Consider the following 20,460-nt stretch of genomic DNA (forward strand, 5'->3'; position numbering starts at 1 on the left):
TTCTATGCACTTCTCAATTCTTTTACGCACGTTCGTAATTACCTTTTGTTTTGGTTTGGGGTAATTTCTGCACAGGGTTGCATTATCCTAGCGTAGTTCATGTAGAGTTTGTGGCCTTGATTTATAAACTTTTTGTTTCAATAAACCCCAAAGAAAAAATCTAATGAATACGGGGATCTTGGCTGCCACTCAATTAAAGCTCCAACTCCAACAGTTCTCAAAATGTTCGTTTAACCATTCTCTCACCGTAGCAGCGTTATGAATAGGGCTACCATATAATTGAAAGAAGTTTCAAGAAGTTTAATTAGAAGAAATTAAGGAGATTTCTTAAAGGCAAATCATCTAATGCGTTCCGAAATTCATTATTAAGAAAATTTAAAAATTTATTCGTATTCAAATTGCCCTAAAAAAGAAAGGGACAATTATTCTATTATTTAGTATTCCACTACACTTACTAGAGTTTAATTAATTTCCTTTTTTGGTTAGGTTGATTTCAACAATAAAAAAATGAAAAAAAATGTAAAGACTTGCGAATTTTTGATTTGGCTACAAAAATCGTTATTATTACTTGGTATTGGCCCGTTTTGGGGGGTCGTGAATCCAGTGGCGTAAATATATTTTTTATCAAAAAATCCCTAATATGAAATACCTATTAGAATTTTACTCCTAAAAATGGACTAATCATTTTTGATATTAATATTATTTAACCTTTTTTTTATTAGGTAACTATAACAAATTAAACAAAAGTCCCCGTAGAAGCTCCTTAGTACTTCGCCAAGTTATAGGGGTTTTACTTTCCTTTAAAACAGTTTTCAAAGCAGGTACATATGAGGTAATAAAGTATTAGAAAACTTTCTAATTGTGGACGGTAAATCAGAGACCAGTTGTTCTAGAAGCAAATCTGCTGCTCTGATGATTTATCGAAAAAGACAATTGGAGGAAATATCAGGGTGCAACGTGACACACGTCTGGGTGCCGTATTTCCTCAGACAAGTGCACAAGGCGACGTAATATCTCCGATCCGACTCACGAGACATGAAAAACAACGTTTAAACGAAGCGGAAAACAGTTGCTCCGCGAGTTTGTCTGGGTGGCGTTTCACAACTTTTTGTTTGAAGTATTATTCGAGGGAACGTTTATTTATCGTAACGGGAGAAATCACGTGAAATAGGTAGGTACATGTCAAAAGCAGGAAGGGTGGAAAGTATGCAAATTAAGGAGCCGGAAACAAGGGGGTGAATTGTTTTGAAATATGTCGGGGGTGCGGTACCGTTAGATATCCAGGGCTGTTTCTATCTATGTCAAGTAAAAATTTTTAAATTACAAGAAATTAAATCCTCTTCTTATTTTTGCCGGACGTAGCCGTATATTATAAAACGGATGTTAATGACAATGTCAATAGCAGGTTGTAAATAGAACAATTCACATTCCGAATTATTGATTAACGGTTTTGTGGGCAGGAATAACATACTAATTTTTTTGCACAATAAACAGAATTAAACGACTTTGTATACGAAAACCCTTGTAATTTTGTTTGTTTTTAATTCCGTTTTGTTGTCACAGATTAATACCTCTCGCTGGGGCTTCTTCTTGAACACCGATAGAATCACAAAACAAAAATAGCATTGTTAGGAATACATGAAAAATGAAAGAGCAATTTGTTGTAAGAAGAAAGAGGTCTCATCGAGTGTACAAATACTAAGTATGTATATTTGACACTCGAGTAGGTATAAGTTTCCATTCCAAATTCAGAGTTTGGTATGGAAGCAGCGATTCAATTAAAGACGCTGATCATTTACTGGAACATTGGCTACTTTGAAATTTCGTGCTTAAAAGTAATCTGCGAGTCTTCAAGTTAGTTATTATAAATTAAAAATGTTTCTGTTTAAAACAAAGTACCGAGATATTGACGAGGAAAATTTTGTGCTATAAAAAGTAAAATTAAACAGGTATTATGAATTAAAGTGTGTGGGGGCAAGAAAAATGTTAGATTATTAAAGAGCTTTCATTTATCTGTTGATATCTTTCGCTTTTATTAAAAGATAATGGACATATATTGTCACATGTACCTCAATTTTTTTTTAATGAAAATTGTCTGATTAAGCAATAACTATTATCGTCTATCTTCTACCCTGTACCTTTAATCTAAGGCATATTGAACTAAAACCTATTGACTTTACACATATTTCTCGTCAGGGCAACAACACATGAAATCCCGAAAAAAATAGACTGTAAAACACTCGATTTGTTTTTGCTGTCAAATATGTTTGCTCGCGAAATCCAGCAGGGGTTTATACTCCCATCTTTCAACAACCTACGGCACGCGCTCTCTCCATTTATATTTCATGAGCCACGACAGCAGATTCTTCAGATTTCCAACCGTTTTGATAAATTTTACTGGTTTTATCGCATACTCGCGTCGTTAAACTTACTATAAACTGTGTTTATTCAGGACTTTACGCCTTTCGTTTGTGCATTTTTCAATTCAACCCAGCGCCAATGCGGAACGGTGACTTATTTTTCATATTCCGAAGATAAAGGACTTTATTTAAGGCTATTCAGACACTAAGCAGATTGTAAAGTTAACGAACAAGTACGTTTGATAGCTTAATGTCTCTCTAAGGATAACACCATGGAATTCTAGCAACTTCTAACAGTTTATGATAATCTCTTAAGTTTCCAAAGATAACGCGGCTCATGGGATGTGGCTACGGTGCATTCTAGCACCATAGGAACGATTCGAAGGAGTTATTGATCCTCAATACACTTGAACATCGGGTAAATACAAATTCTCTAGTGTAGTGCGAAATAAAACTTTCTTTTCTTATGTACTTCGACTGAAGGATCAGCTCTCTCAGACGCGACTGAAATATATATTGTATTTCAATCGATATCACACTGCATATGTGTCTTGCAAACAAACGACTGTAGAAAGACAGACACTTCCTTAGATTTTGTCCAGTTTCATCCGACCAAAGCAATCTCATCCTGATAACTTACCAATTGCAGCCTAAAGAAGCGACTATAGGGCTATAGGCCCATTTATTTCAGGACCATTTCCCAGAACGACCCAAGGAAGCCGTCGAAATTAAGGTTGAAAACATTTCGTTGCCCCACTGCTTCCTGTCATTAATGTTTTCTTTAATCAGCGTTGGCTGTCGGCGAAAAGTCTTATTGAAGAACCACTTAGAGGAATGTTTTTCTAAAATAAGTATCAGCCAAAATAGTTCCACATTATATGGTTCTCTACTTCTATAGCTCTGTAGTCTTATAGTTCAATTTCATTGAATGTTTCACACCGACAAATAAAACGGAACGAATAAAATCTGCGCCGACAGGATCACTAATTTACAACCATATACAATGCCGTCTTTGAACACGCATCAGGATAATTACACGGCTAAGCAACAGGTACGTATACCCATACTTGTAACCCTGCTAATTGGATTGCTTGCTTGCTTTGGGAACGAGTCACGTGATCGCTTTGATCCAATTCTTCTGCTTTGCTTGCATGCCGTCTCTAATTTGTTTACTCACACGACAAGGGTGGATAAACGCACCTTCGAACGAGTATATGGTAAATTTATCGACGTGGCAGTCACGAATTCTGACAAAGGGTAAGGCGATCATGTTGTCCCCATAACGAGACACTTATGGGAATTTTTAAGGGGTTCGCTTTTGTTGATTTTCTTGTAAAGCTTTGTTAAAAATTCCGATATATAAAAATTCTGATAATAATTTAACGTATTCCAAACCGTTCAGTTTCCTTTGAAAGCGCTATATACAGGGTGCCAAAAGAATTACCCTCTGCATTTTTAAATTTACCATATACTCCTCGACGAGCAACAAACGCATACAGAAAACTAAAAGTACGTACTGTGGTTCCCCCGCAGAATGTCTATGTACTTCTTCCGGCTGCACAACCTGCGCAGAGCTGCCGAGGAGGACAAGAAGAAGAAGCAGCTGTTGCGGCGCCGTCGCGGCGGCCGTCACCGTTACGCCGACGCCGCGCTCACGTTGGCACCCAGCAGGCTGTTCGAGCGGCCGCCCCTCACCCCCTCCGACAGTCTCGACGAGGTGGCGCTGCAGATCCCCAGGTGCTCACGATATACATATGTAAATATATATGCATATACGTCTATATTTCCACAGTGTTCTATGTACTTTTTGGTTTGAATACAAATAAGTTTGCGTCTGAGTCGCCTCTAGCCTAACGCGTTCTTCCTCTGTCTCGCGCAGCTCAGAAACGCAAACTTATTTGTGTGTGTTTGTACTTGAAGAAACGCGTAATTTGGAACTTATACGAACACTGTATTTTAAAATTTTCTCATTTCAAGGCCTACTGAGAATCGGAGTTCATTAAGCATGTTCCGATAATTAAAAAGAAATGGTTTTTGCCTATGCATATAGCAGGAACCGGAAAATATATAATTTGTTGAAATTTAATACAATGTAATTCTTAGAAATCTCCATTTTTTACCTGACTTAACGAGGTATATCGGGTTTACTAAAATGCACAGATGTACTTAAATTTTATATAGCGTATTACCCAGTGCTCCCTTTGTGCGTCATATTTTTTTTAATCTAGATTTTGAGATATTGTTGTTGAAAGTTGTTCATTTTTACATATTTTTACATATGGCGAAGTTGGCTCTTTTTTGCCCATAACTGAGAAAAAAATGTAGAAATTGGGAAACAAAACTTTTCCATAGATAGTACACAGTATTATCTTATTTTTGATGTAAAACTAATGTAAGTTTTGAAACAGAAACCAATAATTGCATTTCTATCTGACTTGAGGATTGATGTGGCAACGTCGCAATCAGCTGACAGCAAGGAGGGAATACATTTGAAAGACTTGACAAAAACGAAATTGATTTCAAACATATACATTTTTCCTAAATACCATGTACATTGTTATCAACAATACATTATCCACAACAGATTATTTTTTGCAATGTTTTTAAAACTAAAGACTAGGAAGCTGTGATATTTTTGTTGGAATAAAAAATACAGTTTTAATATATGTATTTAATGGTTTATAAAAACATCGTAATCCGTACCCAGCAATATTTAGGGTTACATAAATTTTTCTTTACTTGATTAATATAAATTAGTAATACTTGAGATAAAAGTATTTGTACGGAATAACAAAGGAACATAAATATTTCTCAGCAAACTTTATATCTAAAAAATTAGTTATAGTTGCAAAACTTTTGTAACATTACTAAAATAGAGATGAAAAACACGAACAGTGACTAATAATGTAATTTCTATCACAGAACCTTCAAAATTGCATCCAACATTTTCTTCGACTTGGACGAAAGATGGGCGCGAGTGACATTTCATTTCTTTAGAACTAAATTAACATAATTCTCGTTGTTTTACCAGTTCACATGATTTACGGATTTTAAATAAAGGATACAAATCTTCGCGAGGATCATACGATATATTTGCTATATATAATAATTATATTGTACATAGTTTACACACAATACATTTTTGAACGCGTACGCATCTTTACCCGAATTTGACGTGCAATATCTCCGATGTCCGAGGTCTGTAGGTTCGCAGTATGTACAACTGCACTCGATTATAAGCGCTGTTGCCACATCTACATAGTGTTTGTGCGTTCATTAAATATAATTTAAAACTACTTAAATATGATATTTTTATGTTGTTAATTTTCAATATGTATGTTATGTGCATATTGAGTATATTTCTTTGCTATATAGATAATGTTTATCGCAAATAATTTCAATAGAATTTAATTTTTTCAAATTTGCAGCGGGCTTTAGTCCCATAAGAAAATAATAGGACTCCCCTTGCGCTCCTCACTTCCCTCGGACCCCGATATACCTCCTTAAGGCCCACCATGTATAACACATTTATTTGATGGAAAAGAGAAGATGAAAATAATTAATTCCTTTTTAACATTGTTTTTACATGAATTGGAAAAATGTCTGAAACTGAGGCGTAGTAAAAATTCACTAACGTTTTTTCATTTTTTTGACATTTTGCGCCTCTAAGTTAGAAATACAATTCTAAGCTGCCTTGAAATTCGTTGTAATCTTATTTTACGTTCTATTAATTTAACGAAAAACTGGGACATCCGAAGCGACGGCGTTTTTTTACACCGTCCTGATTTAATAATCATTTTTAACTGTAATTGCGTCAACACAGAAGATTCTATATTTAAATTTCAGCGACTGGGAGTTGGGTGATAAGTTATCAAATATAAAATAATTATCGGTTCCGTCGACGGCCGTGTCAATTTAATTAATCGGTAAATTGCTGGCGTTTCAGGTTCACTACAAGTTTGTAAAGCTTTAATGAAGTCGTTAAACAAACATACTGCGTGATAAAATAGATGATAATCGTTATAAATATAATTTAAAAATACTGAAATTATTAATTTGAAGAATTAAGCTCTCCTGTAGTTAAATATCAGATTTTTGTCTTTTCTTTTTTATCCGATAGAGTAGCTCTCAATAAAAAACCATTTCCAATTTTGTGAACATAATTTTGTGAAGGGTGGCAGAAAAACAGACGGATAGAAACATTTAGTCATTTAGTCAGATAGGAAGATAGACAAAATTACCGACAAAAAGGTAGGTAGAAAGGCAGGATGTCAGGTAGATGGACAGAGAGAAAACACAGGTGGACGATAAATACAGACTAACAACCAAACAGACACGTGTGCAGGTAAAAAGGCAGACAGAAAACAGACAAAAGTAAAAAAAATCCAATTTTTTTCACCTCCTATTCTTACTTTATTCAAACGACCTTGAGCATGAGGTGATAGAGGTCAACCGACATTGGATTCAGATTCAGTGACCCAAAAAACCTATGTATAAATTTTTTCAGATTTTTGCTACCACCTTTTCTAGTTTGACCTTCAACTGACCTTGAACCTGGTGTGATAAAGTTTAACTGACCTCGGCATCGGAATCAGCGACACCAAACTAAATGTTGACCTGTGTAATTTGTGTTGATTTTATTTTTCGTAGAATTTGCTATTGAAATTTGGTCATTCATTTTAGCTTCACCCTGTACAGTCGCAATGTAATATAAGCGCACAAAGAGACGTTGTTAAATCAAATTTCACAAGTTTATTTTAATCTAAGTTCCTCACAAACTTTGTAGCAAACAGTTTTATTTGGTTACTCCACGACTACATATTTTGCTAGAAGTTTTCATGCACTTCTGGTAGGTTGCTTAAAATTCATTGAATTTCGTCTTAAGACTTTAAAGCACTCCTGGGACGAGCCACCCAATATCCTAAATTTTAAGACGACATTAATCCGCAAAAAATGTAGTAGGCAAAAAAAATCGTAGTTGCAGATTCGCGTAGTATATTCTCTCTTGGTTGCGAGGTTCTAATAACGATCTATATTTTCTATAAAAACTTCAGTGAAAGTCATTTTTCAAAGTTACAATTATTTGCGCAGATATTAATAGAGTTCGGGAGCAGCGGCTCTCAACAGAGTCGTACTCGGTTTCAGTTCTTCATCAGATTTCAGATGTTCCATGCTTTTATTTTTTACGGGTTGATTCACAAATGGTGACCAAAAATGTAGAAAATTGAAAGACGAATCCGAAAATATCATGGTTGTTACCGTAAAGCAGTGGCGTACTATTTTATTGAGAAAAATATGCAACCGATACCTTGTATCTCCGCTAATGGAGCATGTAAATTTTAAAAAAAGCAGTCAGATTTTGGACAATGTTTACATAAGTGCATGTGCCCCATTTCAAATTATTTCACTTACTAATTTTTAAAATATTTAAAAAAATTAAAAATGTTTTTTGAAGTTTAACGCCCTGTATCTTTTTAACGAACCGTCCTAGATAAAAACTTTATAGGGAAGACTCTCCTTAAAATTCGTCAAAGAATATGAGGTTTCATTTTTGGTCACCATTTGTGAATCACCCTGTATATGTATATTAAATTACTATTTATAAATATTTGTACAGGGTGTCTGAATTTATCCAATTCCAGACAAAAAAACAAATGAAACCCAGATTTTTTTTAATAAACTTTAGGCGCGCATAATTTTTAAATTTATGTTTAATCAATTAAAATCTAACAACTCTTTCATTTCTTTAAGCTCAATATTATTTTTTTTGAGCTAGTACATTCAAAAAAAAGTTCTATTTTTTTTCAGGCATTGTTAAAACTGCAAGATTTTTTACCATTAGACGATAGACCACTGAAATCTAAACTTTGTAAACTTTGTGTTGCTTTATTTTTACTATTTAGTGTAAATACTATTTGCTGCGAGATACTTATTTTGAGTGAACATATTCGAATTTACATTAGTAAACCAACTCCGATTCTGTTGTCAGTATTTGTGTAGTTTTGTTATTTTTACGGACGGCGTTTTTCTCTTAAGTATATTTAATTCAACCGACAACATTGCATACTTAGTTGTTATGTGTGCTGCTATATTGAAATCAGCAGTTCTCAATAAGTTTCCTAGTATAAACTCATGCATATTTATCTTAAATTTGACTTTTTTATACACATCAAAACCTTTACCATGGTTCACTCTGTATATTTGCTTGAGGTCGGATATTTAGTGTAAAACAAGACAAATACATGTTGTTTTGTTGTTTATCTCGATCCCCCTTTGTTTTCTCAGTAGAACCAAAAGCCTATTTATTAACGAGGGTCCCCCAACAACATATTTTCACTGCTATGCATAACTAATCAGCTGCCTTTAAAGCTGACAGAGGGTTGAATTTTATTGTTTCGCTTCGTTTTTTCTTTTGTCCGTCCCCCCTCCCCTTCCGTCTCGTCGGATGTCATTTCGTTTTTCGTGGGCTCACCGTGTTGAAATATGCGAGGCAAAACAGTGAGATGATGCGAAATACAGGGACACGGAATTAGAGAGAGATTCGACTAGTTTAGTCCGGTTAAAGGGATTACACTTCGAATTTCCCGTAATCCTTGGTCGTCGGGAAACGGGCGATGGAGCGGGAATCAGCTGGATCTGTCAATAAAATGAACAGTAACATTTCCATTAAGTGTATTTAAAATGATTTCGTATCATCTTGACGGACGATAATAGAATCATCAGACTTCATTCTTGTGAAAGGATGAAGTAAAAATATAAAATGTCACGTGGTTTTTCCCACACATTTTCACGACTTGGAAACAGAATTACAGCCGAAAGGTACGAGGTTATCGGGCCACATCTCCCCCCAACACGAGATGCCGTAGGCATAGCTTTTTGCGGGAAGTTCTTCCCTTCGCACACAAAGAATTATGCTAGAGGAGATTGTTGATAAGGGCTGACCCAATTTTTTTGTAATAAATACTGGGGAAAGAAACACTGTAATTATATTTTCTCTCGTGACCAGTAATATTTTGTTTGGGACAGTAATTTTATTTCCTTGTCGTTGGCAATTTAACTTTGGGTATGTATGTATGTATGTCGCAGGGTGGTGGAATTGTTTTTCCTTAGGCCTTATTAGGCCCCTTATACACCCTCCTTCATTACTCGAGTACTTTTCTTCAAACCATCCTATTTACCACACGGGTGGCTTGGTGGCACAGTCTCGTACAGTTTAGGCATGGTCTTGAGTTACAGAGATTTTCTTTGCTCTGGTCTCATTACCATTTATCTGGGACCACACGCATGCGGCAAATGTTGGGCGACCCAGGTCTCTGGTAGGCTGCCGCAGCCACGTCCCCGAGCCTGCTTTAGGTCACCCATCCAAATTCCAGCCTGCGTCCGTGATGCTTACCTCGGCAGATCGAAATCCACCGGCTAATCCCGATGACGAAGATTTAGGGATTTTTAGTTGTCAGCGCCAATCGTGTAATGTTGGTTGCCTAAACTGAGTGATCACGTGGCTTGTAATCATTTATGAAGGCTCAGTATTACAGATATAAATCTAGTTAAGGAGTAAACGCGTATGAGGAAGATGAGGCGACGTAGACTTTATTAGTAAATAAACTATTTTTAATAAAAAAAAATGTAAATAACTATAGTAAATAGCGATTTAATTTATTTCATACACGACGCTTGTAAAACATAGAACGGTGTCAAGTAAAATTAATACAGCGTCACGTTGTGAGGTGAATTTTTTTATATTCCATTATACAGGGTGGCCAAATGAAAACGAAACGGAGCCATTTTCAGGAACTGCGTCAAGATTGTAGAAAAACGCTCAGACCAGTCGATTTTAGATTAAAGGGGGACATTCTTTGCTGGTATTATGGTACGCCAAAATATTTAAATGGCATTGGGGGTTGAGTAATATTTCGTTTGAAAGCTCTTACAATTCTCTTTACAACAGACTTTAAATTTTATAATTCCACCCAATACTTATTAAGAATTTTGATTTTAAATTTGAAACTTATGTACAAACAATTGGTATCGGTAAAAATGTCAGTTATCCGAGTTAAGTACGTCAATGGTGTAAATTTAGTATTTCTTGCGTTACATTGGTTTTTAGCGATTTGTTATCACTTTCGTAAAAAAAAAACAGAATTGTAAAAAACGGAAATGAATGCTATAAACACACAATAAACGTAAAATTAGTGGATTCCAAATTATTTTCTAATATTATTTGGAAGTGTTGGTTGGTAGTTTATTTAATTGTGTTTTTGAAAATTGAACACTATGGTGTATTATGTCTTAGCGTTTTTCTACAATCTTGACGCAGTTCCTGAAAATGGCTCTGTTTCGTTTCATTGGGCCATCCAGTATATTCCAAACGTACTAACGAAATGTAGGCATACACATACTTAAAGTTTAATTCTATCCCATTTGGGAACAAAACTCGCTAGCGAACATAATTCCACATTTTTTCTATCTGTCATCCGCGACGTCTGTCTCTAACCGTCAGGTCTTGCTGCTCAGTCTAGACAGACATATTCCAGTATTAATTCAACCACGGCAGATAGATTTATAATCCAGGCCGTTCCGTCTCGGTAATATAAAATTAATGAGGGATTCATTCGGCCAGACGGCCTGCGCGAAACAACTTTGAAAATGAAACTAACGTAATTATTTCAGTGCCTTTATGGGAGATAAAACGGATTACGGGGTGGCGTTAAAAAAAGGATAAAATGTCGACGGGAACAGGGGTGGGAGGAATCTGAGAAAAACTGGATGCTAGATTACATACATTTTTCAGGGGGACTTTAATTCTTAAAGGGTTCTTTTTGGTATTAGTGGATGACAACACAATTTAATAGAGGGAAATTTTTATTGTGTTCAGACATAAAAATTATTTTATTTTTTTGCTTTGAAACCTACGTTATATACAGTGTGTTGGAAATTTGACTGCGTGATAAGATTAAGTGCAAATTAACAAAAAGGTTGCATATTACATCGGCGTAACACGTTTTTAAAATGCGCCAAATTGTAATATTGGGGAATTTTAACACAATCTGGCAACAGTGCGATTTGACTTAACGTAGAACTAGGGCAATTAAGGAGGTGTATCGAGTACGGAGGTACGTCTAAAACTCTAACGAGAGTTTCTGTACATTCGCTAGTGACTAAAGTAGTAAGCCTTTAGATTTGGCAACGTTGCACTTGGCTTTGTTTGGATGCCTAAGCTTGAAATATACATCATATGTCACACCTACGAATTTCAAATAATACGCTATGTCGAGAACCGCGGCGTTGCCGCTATCACGCATATGGACGTTAAGTTAATCAAAAATAGCAGTTTGAAGGAGAATTATTATAAATTATGTATCTTACAAGTACCTAATCGATTTATACGAGCTATCATACGGTTCCTTAGATATCGGTTTCCTATTTATACAAGTTGCTGTAAAAACTGTTTGTCAATTGCTGCGCATTCTAAGTGGAAAGACCAAAAAAATCTGCATTCTCATAAGACTGTACTGAATCGTGAAAAATTATTTTATTAATATCTCGTCTCTTAGGTATCCAAACTAGTCATCATTTTTTTGAGGATTTTCTTGATATTAATAAGCTTATATTATTTTTTTTATGAATATTTGTTCGTCAATTCCAAATCAGATAAACCTCCTCAATTATTGCGTGTCGGAATTTTTTTATAGTTAATAATTGTTTTGAGTTCTTATCATGAAAATCAAGTATCAAGGGTTTCAATTTTTGTAATTTTTTTGTTTTATTAACACTTATTAACGTTTCTCAATGGGATATCCAAACGCTTTAATATCGTCGCATCCATAAATCGCTCCGTGTTTACAAGTTCACTAATTTAAATAATTTAAACATGTATTCATAATTTTATGTAACGGACGTTATGTTAATCCCGGGAATTGCTGATTAGACGATGGTAATCCTTCGACCGTTTACATTAAAATGTCGCAACTGTGATGAAAACAACCTTTCCGCCACGCGGGTCTCCATTTGCAAACCATAAAATAGGGATTCCTTTGAAAGCAGATACCTGTATTCCTGTAGCATTTAATACCGTAGATATTTATTATTCAGTAGTGTACTGGAGTACTGCTTTACCTGTGTGGGGTCAATTATATACGAAACCATAAGAGTCGACACGTTAGGCTGAAATGGGGAGAGTTAGGAGGCCTTTGTAGAATCCTGTGTTCCTGTTGGGTCGGGTGATTGATAGTTATTCTTGTGTACAAGTCTAATTTTTAATAGGAAATTTTGTATGACTGATATAACAGATTTATTATTATATTTTAACGGTGTTATTAAGTTAATTCAAAGAAATTTATTTTTTCCTATAAAAAAACCTGATCAAATGAGTCTTTTCTAGAATTAATTTCTTCACTGGTTCAAAATACACGATTTTTCAAAGGGAAAATGTTGAAAATTTCAAATATTATCTTAATGCGAGTCCAGGGTTGAAATTGTTTATTGAAATAATATTTCTAGTAGATATTTTATTTAATTTAATAATTAAAATGATGATGGTAATAAAACCAACATAATAGTAATTTAAAATATCCACCAGAAATTTCATACTGCCTCCGAGCGCCATCTCTCGGATGATAGCCGCAGCTCACTAGCGTGCTTCAGGTTATCGACCTGGCCAATTTCAGGATTTCAGGCCACATTAATTTTCCCGTCCGGTGTAAGGGTGGCTAAGTGAACAGTAACTATCGGCGTCGCCGTCGACGACGTCGATATATCCTCTTCGTTTAGGTTCTCGAGATAATTCGTGGATTTTAATTTTTCAGCGTTGATATCTGCGAAAGAAATAAAACATGAGGGAAAATAAACATAAATTGTTTCTCTTGTTTATAATATCTTGAATTTTCTTAGTTTTTTAATATAATGATATCAGTAAAAGTCATTTTAATCTTTTTACAATAAAAAATTGAACTAATGGAAAAATCTGTGCAGTTAAAATTATATTAGTACATAAAAGTTATTCGTGTGAAATTTTAATATATTTGTTCAGGTTTAGAAAAAATACTGTTGCCAAAGTTTTAAATTTTCAAAGCAATACTTTATACCACTTCCGGTTATACCGGAAGTCGCCATCAACTTCCTTATTTTAAATGGAACACCCTATATATTATTGCAATTTTGGATTCTACGTGTTATTTTAGGTGGACTCTCATAAAGGTTTCCTATTCCTAAAATTAACCGTTTTCGAGATATTATTTTTTTTTTCAAAAAAATGGAGAGAAACAGTTGATGGCGACTTCGGTATAACCGGAAGTGGTACGTGGACGCCATTATTTTAGTTGAAAAGGAAAACCCGGTATCCCAAATTTTCAATATTCAAATCGAAGTAGTCTCTGAAATAATTGTAATGGGCCGTCACCTTCAGACACCCTGTATATTAGACGTAAGAAACACATTAAAAAGAAAATGTTAAATTTGTAATGTGCAGTCAATTTAGCTCTACTTGCAAAATTCGTTGGCTCCTCGTAGCTCGCCTCTACATCTGTAAAGTGTTTACAGCGGTGGTCATGGCAGTGAAAGTGCGAGTGGGAGTAGCGCATATTTACTATGCAGTTTGAGTTATCTGTTTTTTCTTAATTTGGAATTTGTTCAGGTGTGGTGTAACTTACATATTGTTTCTTGTGTATAATGTATGTTCAAATCATTTACATTTTTCGTGTATAAAAACTATTACAAGAATGTAAGAAGCCTGTGTGTAATAATTCTCTTTCACTGCTGATGAACCGATGCTGTAGATCTCCTATTATCTTCAAAGCGAACTGAAATGACTCAAGAGACACGAAAAGCTTTTACTGGAGATGACCTACCCCATGTGTACCACTTTTGAAGTATATTGTCAAGGATTCTTAAATAATTGATCAAGCCCAATCTTTGAAGGGGAGTTGAGTACTTAAAAATCATATCTGTTTAGCAAGAGAAATCGCACGATATCTAATTCCAAGAGAGACTTTTTGATTATGGCAAAATGTTTTTTTCCTGGTGAAAAAGCTATACGAAACCTTGACAGATTCGCTTAAAAAATTTAATTACCTCACAATTTCATTAATCAAAAGGGCGATATCAGTTACCGGGACATGAAAAACATACCGAAATTTTACAAGCTTTTAAAAATAGATAATAAATCATACAACCTGAACGACGTCTTAGTAAAATATTTCCGTACAGTACCGATGAGATTTATCGATAAGTACGGTATCTAGGCAAACCCTGAGTAATAAATCAAACTAGGCTGTGATTACGCCATGATATTTTATAAAAAGAATCTGTACAGTGATTGTAACTGTTATCAGGCAGATTCGACCCTATTAATTATTGTAAATATAGTCATTAAACATATTTAATGTAGCCATTTATTAGCGAGAGTGTCTACATATATCGCCATTCATTTTTTTTTTTGTATACAATACTGACTACTGAAGAAAACCCAACATATTAAATACAAAGAATTTTCAAGTCTCTAGAACAGTGGACACTGCCCATAAATTTCAATTTTACAAGGTCTCGTAAATGTTAAAACATTTAATTGTTTTCAGTTACGCGATAAGAAAACACTAGCTAGACATTCTTTCGTATTTGTCTGCTATCAGGGTGGGCAAAATTCTATCGTTACTATTTTAGAGCTCGAGATAAAGTTTTACAACACTTTTATGTGTGACGCAAGTGATTTTTGTAATGTTCGAGATGTGAAATGTTAACAAAATGGTCACTGTAATGATAAAAGTGGTTAAAAAACAAAGATGAGCGTATTTATTGAAATTTTGTGTGTCGTTATAATTAATTGTAAAAATGTATACGTAAATTCGAAATAAAAAATATTCCATAGGCCTTCTTTGTCCAGATTTAAGACACATTTTTCTCACCAAATGTAAGGGAAGACGAAAGAGGACCCTTTTAGACGGCTTAATACCTCGTACGATTCTGCAATTAACTCAAATACCCGAATATTTGCCTCCACCAACTATGTCGCCCATTAAAATGCTCCGTCACGTCCGCAAACTTCCTGGCTTCATCGCAAACTTCTTTATTACACCCATTCCAGACGGAATTCTGGCTCGCCGCATTGTATTCCGGTGAAAAACGAACAAAAATATAAAAATGCATAGGTACGTGCTCAACGGTTGATAATATGCACCCAGTAACGAGAAGTTTCAACGGTGTAACTCCTTCAGAACTTTTGTTGACATTTTAATGGCCTCGTGAAGTCCTTTGGGCAACGTTAGGAGTTGTCGTGATTCGGCAAAGCGTTGGCGGCTATTTCTAAAGTTTAAGCGTTATACAGTTTTCTCCTAGATTTGAGTTACCTCATAAAATGACAGGTGGATAGTAGTACAATAATTTTATATTAATAACAATTCCTCGTCTACCACGATGGTGTTGTCTAACAATACTCTTAGAAATTATCAGGTGTATTATTTGCTCAACACGTCCTTTTGATAACACAGGTCAACAAGAGTCAAGAAGCAGACACACTAATATGCACTCCCGAAGGATTTTGGTGCGCTGAATCCGAATCTGGCCGCAGAATTGCTCTTTCGCGTCAGGTTTTTGAGATATCCTAACCTAAAAGTGTAAAAACACTGTTTTTCTTCATATTTGAGGTTATGTAGTAATGCAATCTATTCTTTTTCAAAAAAAAAATACATATAAATTAAAAGTATAAGGCTCCCTCTTTCGAATGCCGTTGAGTTTGCTCAAATATCTTTTTTCATTGAGATGTCACATGTTGAAATGTCTAAGTTCATCAGTTTCTTAATATGCGAAAATCTACTAAAGATTCCTTAGACGTCAAACAGTTGATTGCAGTTCAGAAACTTCATATTCAGAAACCTTCAATACATACGAACTAAAAACTCACAAACTCCAAATCCACAAACCCACAAACCCCAAACCCACAATCCCTAAACCCACAAACCCCAATCCCACAAAACCCGAACCTACATACGTATGGGTATGAAGTTTCTGAATTGCAATCGACTGCTTGATGTCTAAGGGATCCTTAGTAGATTTTCGCATATTAAGAAACTGAGAATCTTAAAAATTTCAACATGTGATATCTCAACGAAAAAAAAGATATTCGAGCAAACTCAACGGCATTCGAAGGAGGGAGCCTTGTACTTTTAGATTCAATGTATTAGTGTTTTGAAAAAGAATGGATGGCGTTACTACATAACCTCAAATATGACGAAAAACAGTGTTTTTTGCACTTTTAGGTTACGCTATCTCAAAACCTGACGTGATAGAGCAATTCTGCTTCCAGATTGGGATTCAGCGCACCTAAATCATTCGGAAATATATATTCAAGTTAAATTTTGTTGGTCTGTGTAATTACTGTGTTTAATTATCTAATTCATTGCTTTCTAGTAAATGACCGTGTTGGCTTTGTTAATAGTGCATCAGAAACAGCTTCCAACAATCTGTTTTGAACTGATCCAGGAACAAAGCTAATGCGACCGGATAATTAATATATCTGCAGCTGGGATAAACCATTTTTTTTCAAAGGTTTCTTCGCTAAGAAATTGTTTATGAACCACTTGTCAAATTTTATATAACTTCCGTTGGATATTATTTTATCTGATTAAAAATAACAATTGCGGTTACCTAAGTATTACCTTATATTTATGAGCAAATTCTGTTTTAATTCGAATCTAGCCCATATAAACAGCGTTTTCAGTCTGCTTGTGGAATTGAGCTCGTTTTAGTTCCGTCTCTCAGAGCACACCGCGATTAAATAAGCGTGATCATCGGCGTGCCGCCCGATTCAAGTTCAAGAACAAACAGTCGACGGCGACAAATAAGAAGGAAGGGCAGTTCAAAAAAGCAGCTTTGGAGCGCCAGCACGGAGTTCGGCTGATTGAAGGCTGTGTAGCTGTGTTTGTGTCAACACCCTGCTAAAAAGGCAAACATCTTCAGGCGGGAAAGCGAGTAGATTTAGAGATATTTCGTCTGTTAATGTGTATGTTCGTAACTCATATTTACAGCCCAAAACATCGTGAAGAAAAAAGTATGACCATATAATTAACGAACATTTGTTAACATTGAGTTCATGGGCAGTTTTGCTATTATGACTTCCATGAATAAACTTTACTGTAAACTGTAAATTTCCTGCACTTATTTCCGGAACAGCTTGTATATTTCACTACAATCAAATACGAGGTGTTAATGAACTTATGTCAAAAATTTACAGGGGTGAAAAAGGAGCGAATACTGAGTTAACTGATGTCACAAACTTGTATTGGAAGTTTAAGATCATAGAGAAAAAAGCTAATTAAAAATGTATTTAAAACTGTTTTGCTACTGCTGAAGTACATGTATTTTATCGCGGCGAGTACTTACAAAAGATTCTGTAACACTTTTTACGAATTTGTAGGTTTCTTATGAAGTCCGACTATATTCGAAAGTCAATTTGTAATACAGTGTTGTAGTGATTGCTGTGCAAGTACTTGTTACAGATGAAGCATGTTTCAGTCAAAACTGTCTGGACTATCGAAAATCCACACGAAATACGTTGTTGTGCCTTTCAGCAACAATTTTCAGTGAACATGTGGGCCGGTATCGTTGATATCGGTTTGAATAGTCTAGATGCTTAGACGGTGCTTCATATCTAGATTTTTTGCAAAATCGCTTGTCGGACTTATTGGAAGATGTGCCATTAAATGTTCGGCAAAATATGTGGTTACTGCATGACGGAGTCCCCGCTCACATTTTTCGGAGAGTATACGACTTCTAAACATTATTTTTCCGATTGCCGGATCCCGGTTCCCTGACCTCACCCCTTTAGACTTCTTTTTGTGGGGATATGTGAAAAGTGTTCTGTATTGTATGTAATACAATTCGAGAGGACGTGGCAATGTTGCAACACGTGCGAGCGAATTAGATACGTCTCACTGAAGCTTGTGTGCAAGCAAATGGTGGATACAGCGAACATCTTCTATGAAAATCAGCAGTTCTCAAAAGGTGGCTCCTTGCAATGTTGAAGTAAGTCAGGTTTTAAAATTACATTTTACTCAACACAAATCCGGGTATTTACCTCATTTTGACATAACGGACATGTTGCAAAAATATTTAACATAAGTTCATTAACACCCTGTATAGTATCAGCTTTTTCGTGGAGAAGAAAGACACATTTGAAAATCTATTGTTGTTTTTTAATCGACGCTCATAACATAATGTTACTGTTATTCTGTAGAATAATTCAACTATTAAATACAGGGTGTCGTGTACAACGGAAGACCACAGATTCGTGTCTTCAAAATAGGCAGATTTAGGCTAATTCACCCATTTCCAAAATCGTTTCGTTAGGCCGCTAGATGACCTCAAAGTTCGTGAATATTTTTTGAATTTTGATAATAACATAATACATTTAAAAAATATTTTTTGTACCCAAACCGCTCATTTAATCAAAATTCTACAAGGGGCCTAAACATTTCCAAATTATATCATCTATCAAGTTAAAAATAGTTGTCATTATTGCCCGAAAGAGGAAAAAGTTATGGATTGATATTACCATTATACATCAATTTTGTAGGAGTTGTAAGTTTTGAAAACACACCAAATTGATTGAAAGCAAAACACCACACCTCAAAAATAACCAAAGTCGATTAATACGTATTCGAGTTATTTACAAAGTTCCAAAAGTTTTCACGAACTTTGAAGCCTTCTAGCGGCCAAACAAAGCGATTTCGGATATAGGTAAATTAGCCTAAATCTGCCTATTTTGAGTCCACGAATCTGTGGTCTTCCGTTGTACTCGTTAATCTGGGACACCTTGTACATATTTAATATATTTTTTTTCTCTTTTCTCCATATCTCCCTTATAATTAGAAATAGACCTATCAAATCTTATATCACTATACTCCTAAGCAAGCATTTTATCCAAATGGTAAAAACATAGGGTGCTCACTCCAGAAAAAATATCCAGTAATATTATCTTTCTCATATCGGTAAGTCGCTGACAGCGCCACCTTTTTTTTAGAATCAAGCGAGAGTGCTTAGGTTTTGAAATATTATATCCGTACGTCGTTGATTGCGTTTTTCTTTTTTCTTTTTGAGGCCTGCGTAGAGCTTGCAGCAGCCCTGTCCCCCCAAGCAAAAATCCTAGCTGCGCCCATGCTAGATAACATTGTAAACTAAATTTTAATAGTACATTATACTATAAGGGAGAGAAATGCGTTATTTTGGCAGAGGTGCAATTTGAAGCCCGAGGGCTACAATGCACCGAGGACAAAATAGCATCTCTCCCGAATGGTATATACTATCTTTTCCACGGTCTCATTAACTTAAAAACACATATTTTGTCATTATGAAGTAAGTAGCACCAGAATTATTGTATTCGGATTTGAGAATTTATTTAGTAGTCGTTGAGTTATTGTCATAACTACAAAATAAACAAACAAAAAGAATTGTCAAATTAAGGTGCTAGTTTGGTTTAGTTTAAAGTTTGTTTAGTGCACAATGAATAATTGTGAGTCGGAAGAGATTGTGGAGGCTGCAAATATTGCAATAAGCAATTTGCTGCCTACGAAGTCAAGATCTTTATACGATATAGCCTACAATCGGTTCAAAAAGTGGTGCGCCGAGAAAAATGTTCAAGTATACAGCGAGAATGTTTTGTTGGCATACTTCAGTGAAAATGCAAATAATTACAAGTCTTCCACATTATGGGCGCAATATTTTATGGTTAAGTCATGCTTGATAATTTACGACAACATAGATATAAGCAAATTCCCCAAGCTGATCGCATTTTTGAAAAGAACCGGTGACGGATATCAAGCGAAAAAATCGAAAATATTGACAAAGGGTGAAATCGACCGTTTTCTATCAAGCGCAGATGACAAAGAATTCTTAATGATTAAGGTAAGATTACTTTTGTTGTTAGGTATTTCAATTATTAAGTATTTTGATTTTTTATAAGTTGGATTAATTCTGGGGATTGCCGGAGCTTGTCGCACTGATGAACTAGTCAATTTAACTGTTGATGATATTGAGGATGTAGGCTCTTCCTTGATTGTAAAAATTCCAAACACTAAGACAAAGATTCCACGAACCTTTGTGGTTACCGATG

The 20,460-nt window shown here is 35.2% G+C and overlaps 1 protein-coding gene across 1 annotated transcript in view; it reads left to right on the forward strand.

Moving 5' to 3' along the window:
• The window catches only part of LOC108908269 (potassium channel subfamily T member 2), a 177,548-nt gene that overhangs the window by 62,447 nt on the left and 94,641 nt on the right, over positions 1-20,460 (forward strand). Inside the window, exon 2 of the mRNA XM_023454165.1 lies at positions 3,894-4,097. Coding sequence (XP_023309933.1) covers positions 3,895-4,097 — 203 coding nt within the window. The 5' untranslated portion in view covers position 3,894. The remainder of the gene's footprint in view (positions 1-3,893; positions 4,098-20,460) is intronic.

This window comes from Anoplophora glabripennis, unplaced genomic scaffold (assembly GCF_000390285.2).
Source record: "Anoplophora glabripennis isolate ALB-LARVAE unplaced genomic scaffold, Agla_2.0 scaffold18, whole genome shotgun sequence".
NCBI classification, from domain to species: Eukaryota; Metazoa; Arthropoda; class Insecta; order Coleoptera; family Cerambycidae; genus Anoplophora; species Anoplophora glabripennis.